Below are 5,219 nucleotides of genomic sequence, written 5' to 3'. Positions count from 1 at the left end.
TATATCGCCTTTTATTCACGTAAATCCTTTACTTTAAGATCCCTTTGTTATTTTTTTATACCAAGATTTTCTAATTTCTGACTCCTGCCACATTTGCATAGATTGAAAATTGAAAACAAAATTTATAACATAATTACTGACCTAAATCTATTTGTTAGGAAAATTTTATTTATGTTAATTAAAAGACACTGATTAATTTCAAGGAACAAAAGTAATATAATTCATCAATAATAACAATCAATAAAACAAATCAAACAAAAAAAAATCTCATCATCTAATACATTTTTTATAAAATTTAAAAATTCACAAATATAATTCTTTCGTACAATTATTTATAATTTAATTATAGATAGAAACTGATTTGACTCATGCCGATCTAAATTCAAATCATGTATTTTTTATTATGCTTTATACAATCAATATACTACAGCCATTTAATTAATATTAATCATTAAGCAGTAAAATATTTTTTATTATAATCAAAAAAACTATATTTTTATTAAAGTTAAACTTAACTAATTTGCCTAATTTCTAAAATCAAAATTCCTAATATAACTTCAATTTTTTAATATTTTTTCAATTTTACTTATTTTATCATTATTTATTATTTTTTATTTTTATTAATTTAAAATAAAATATCTTCTTACATAATTAAATCTATATATTATTAAATTATTTTCATTATTTTTTAAACCCTACATATTATTTATCCCTATCTTAATATCATAAATAACTTTCTATCTAACTTCTGAAAAAGAATAAATATTAAGCATATTTTAATAAAAATAAAGCACTGTTGTTCAGTACTTTTAGTACTCCAAATAAGTAATTAATAACTTTTTTCATTAATAAATTGGTTAGTATCAGAGATTTCTGTATTACAATTACCGTAAAAGACTCAACATTTATATATGATATGTTAATAATCTTTTAACATGTGATAGATTTATATATATTTAGATTTTTAATGAAAGAATCTTACAACAGTTGCAAAGCTGCTTTTTTTGCTGAATACGTCCGAATTCGACGCGAAATTCAGTCGCGTTAACCGTTTCGTTTGAACTAGTTTGAACGCGCGCAGCGCGCATGCGCGGCCGCCATGTTTGCTTCACTTGCGTCGCAAAACGTCGCAGTTATTCGGTCGGTTGGGACGGCATCGAATTGCGTCGCGTTTATTTCACTTTGATCGTATTTTTCTCACTGTCCCGTACGCGAGTGATATCGTGCGTTCAAGTGTGAACACCGTGAACACCGTGAACTAGTACGAGTCGCGATGTGCAAGAATCTTGGATTGAACGAGAGTTACGAGAGACGACGGAGCGGCACGATGGGCAGCGGATGGTGAGAGTCAATTTATTCATATTAATATCTTTTTATCTATCATATTCGTGTCGTTTATCCGCAATTTTGTGTCCCGATTACGCTCAAGCGGATTATCATTTATTCGTGAACATAAAATCGTTCTTACCTGCGTAGTGCGAACGAGGCGATTCAATCACACGAAAGTAGTTAGAATAGGAACGATTTGAAGTTTACTACGCATACGCGCGCGAAATTCTCGCAATGGATGTCGCGATTTTCCAGGTGTGCCACCTTCCTGCGACGAACTTTCCGAACTATAACCTCAATTCGTCTGAATTCCTCTGAGCTGATTGTAAACATAACCGTACGTTGCGTTGATCGCAATGTGCCGGCTTTCAAAAATAATATCAGATTCTCTCTCTCTGACTGCAGTATATTTTACTGGAATATTAATCCTTCTAATAAATATAGGATAATGTCGATATATTCATCTGCGATTCAATGAGAAGTTCGAGAACGTGAGATAATTAGTTAGGTTAGCCGAAGTGTGTTGGTGAAGATGTTTGACGTGGCATTTTTTCAAGCGTGCAGTTTTTTATTTTGATCACAATTTATTGAGTATTTGAGTACGTTTTCAAAATAACCATGAACACAATTTTGTCAACGTTGATGAGAGGCGTCTTCTGGATAATTACCAAAATAACCAAATGTCTCGAGATTCTCGTTCACATAGAGGTGGACTATGATGTTTTTACGAAATTCTTGTTTTACACGTTTCTTGCAAGCACTGCATTCCTTTTCTGGTATTTGAATGGTATCCAATCGGATTATTACATCGATGAGGCTTTTCACGTGCCTCAGACGTTACAATATTGTGCATGGAATTTTACGGAGGTAAACATTACAGAGAATTTGTTTTAATTAGAGTGCACAATATATTTTCTTGTATATTTTCTTTAATGCAGTTTTTATGCAGGAATAAGTAAGTCGTAAATTATTTTCAGTGGGATCCTAAAATCACTACGTTACCAGGCTTATACTTTATTACCAGTGCGATATTGTCTCCTTTTAATCTTTGCGACATTACTTACATGAGAGGTATAAATGTACTTGGGGCTTTCACAAATCTCTATCTTTTTTTTAACATTATAAAGGAGAATTGGAAGACCCAGACTGATTGGTGGAACAAATGGTCGATTATCGGACTGATGTATAATCTTACTCTTTTTCCACCATTGTATTTTTGGTCCTTTTTTTATTATACGGACGTTATGTCTGTGAACATGGTGCTTTTAATGTTTTATCTGCACCAATGTAAGTACACAATGATGGTGGCTCTTGCAGGTAATTATTCTGCAACTGTTTAAGTCATGTGAGAAAATATTATACAAATACAACAAAGTAATAAATCACACAGGTTTCCTAGCCGTGCTCATTCGTCAGACGAATATTATTTGGCTCGGTTTCTTTACTATAGAACGCGCATTAGATATATTTGATAGCAGGATAAAGGAGCCTATCTCGCCTGAAAAACTCAGTACTTCATTGCACTTTCTTGTAAGTAACATTACATATTACCTGTGAAAAGAGAAGGAGTGCTCTTATTAAACTGAAGATTGGGATTGAATTTGATCAATCCAAGCAAAGTTTACTAAATTTATATTGGTTTTCTTTCTTCTGATTGACTAGTTGCTTTTCAGCAACAAAACACAGTCACACACTATGTGACACAGTAATACAAGTGTCGATTTGTAACTGAAATGTCACTTAGCTTTTTATTTTACTATCAGTAATAAAGAAAAAGATCTTTTACATCTATGTTTGAATATATCCGAATGTAATTTTGAAATCTCTTATTGAAGTATATCTGAAGTATCACTTCTAGAAAATAATTGGTAATGAAAAATTTGTAGAATGATTTTTGATATTTATAAAATGATATAAAATGATAACAGTGAAGCATAATTGCGTCAACTTATATTATACTTGTATTATACTTGGAAAGTACGGAATCATATACTGTGTTACACACTGTCACTTATGTACATTGTTGAAAAGCATCCTTAATCTCAATCTTAGATCGGTATTCATAATCAAGTCTTATATTTAAGACTGGCTTAAGTACACTCTTATGATATCATGAACTTATCCGGTAGAGGCCGGTATTCATAATCGATTTTTATATTTGAGGTTGTCTTAAGTACAGTCTTAAGATGTCATAAGCCAATCGGAGGGCCGTATTAGCATCTTAAGACATTACTTATAACGGTCTTAAAATAAGAAACTATGAACACTGGCCTTAGTCTTTAGCTTGATACGAGTACTATAGACAAATTAATCTAGTAAACTTGTTAAACTTTTTTTAGTTAATTTGGAGACAACTAATGTACGAATTGCGCAAAGGTCCGCTGTCCTTCGTCAAGTTTGTTGCACAAATATGCGGTAGTCTACTTCCTTATTTAACGGTATGCCTCATGTTTGTTGCTTTTGTCGCGTGGAATGGAGGCATAGTGGTCGGCGATCGTAGTGCCCATGTTGCAACGATCCATGTTTGTCAGATATTTTATTTCTCCGCCTTTGTTTCTCTGTTCTCATGGCCGTACGTTATACCTCATTGGCAAATGTGTTTGCGATTCCTTCATCAGCATTGGATTTTCGTGAGTAGTGTTGTCGCGTTGATGGCCGCAACGATATGTTCCAATACGCTCGTTCATCCGTACATTTTGGCTGATAATCGACATTACTCGTTTTACGTGTGGAATCGATATATGAGCCGATACGCGGAATTCAAATATATGTTGATACCGATTTACTGCGCGAGCTTGTTCGCCATGTCACGGAACATTGCTCATTTGAGATTTCTCACACAGATTAATTATGTTATTTGCGTGTGCGTGATGCTAATGCCTCAATTACTAGTAGAACCGCGTTACTTCATCCTCCCGTACATATTTTACCGTTTAAATATGAAAAGGCCAGAAAGGTGGCAGATTCTTTGTGAATCCTTTACGATACACGCTATCAATTTTTTGCATATTACAATTTTCGCCACCAAAGTATTTTATTGGAAGGATCTGCCCTATGCCCAGCGAATTTCCTGGTGAAATTTACGACGTTGAATGTACAAAATAAAAAAGAATATTTTTATGTAAAGTATATCGACACTTGAGCCATAGAAAGTGTACATTGAAAAAAACATGAAGAAAAGTCTATCAAGAAATGAAAAGTGGTCTATTTTGTGTTCAGTTTATGTCGAAACACATACGAAGTACAGTTTATATCGAAAAAATAAGAAGAACGGTTCAAGTCGCATAAAATTAGAAGGGTCTGTGTAGCGCAATATTATTATTTATAAATTACACGAATTTAGTTATGGAAACTTAAATAATATATGAATAAATGAGTGCGAGAAACAGGATTGAAAATCATTAGGATGATTCCCGTTCTCAATCATACCACTATAAAATTTATGAGAAAAAAATATATTGCGCTATACAACCTCTTGTTCTAACAGTTTGTTAATTGTAATTTCACGGCATATAAGTATATTTATCATCAGCGCACAATACATTAACCAGTTCATTGATAATTATTCATATGTGAATGAAAAAAAGTCATCATATGTTTTTTGATCATGTTGGATTCGCTATTTTGAAATTTCGATCCTGAATTCATCACCAGTAATTCAAAAAAATCCTTGTAGTTGAACTTTCACGTAAAATACGAAATTATTCATTTTTATTTTGACAAAACATTTCGAGTTTACAGTGAACTGGTTAAACGTATTTGGACCAGCTCTAAGCTCAGTGAATTTTTTGATAAATTTATGACAAACACGAAATAAATTCTATTTTCATATAAAGTATTCAATATCTTCCTCAGTGTTTCTATTTCTATGAACAATGTCGACTTAGAAA

The 5,219-nt window shown here is 32.5% G+C and overlaps 2 protein-coding genes across 2 annotated transcripts in view; both read left to right on the top strand.

Annotated features, from left to right (window-relative positions):
* The first annotated feature begins 1,122 nt into the window (after positions 1 to 1,122).
* Positions 1,123 to 5,219, top strand: part of Art4 (arginine methyltransferase 4) — a 43,877-nt gene continuing 39,780 nt past the window's right edge. Inside the window, exon 1 of the mRNA XM_087407844.1 lies at positions 1,123 to 1,341. The gene's annotated coding sequence lies outside the window, so the exon portion shown is untranslated. The remainder of the gene's footprint in view (positions 1,342 to 5,219) is intronic.
* Positions 1,405 to 5,167, top strand: Alg10 (alpha-1,2-glucosyltransferase Alg10). Its single transcript, XM_011070168.2, has 4 exons — positions 1,405 to 2,196; positions 2,307 to 2,646; positions 2,720 to 2,859; positions 3,669 to 5,167. The coding sequence occupies exons 1-4, from the start codon at positions 1,948 to 1,950 to the stop codon at positions 4,404 to 4,406; spliced, it is 1,467 nt and encodes a 488-aa protein (XP_011068470.2). The 5' UTR covers positions 1,405 to 1,947; the 3' UTR covers positions 4,407 to 5,167.

Source organism: Acromyrmex echinatior, chromosome 7, assembly GCF_024713525.1.
Source record: "Acromyrmex echinatior isolate Ae372 chromosome 7, ASM2471352v2, whole genome shotgun sequence".
Taxonomy (NCBI): Eukaryota; Metazoa; Arthropoda; class Insecta; order Hymenoptera; family Formicidae; genus Acromyrmex; species Acromyrmex echinatior.
The sequence above is the reverse complement of the archived record's forward strand: the minus strand, read 5'-3'. Positions and strand labels throughout refer to the sequence as shown.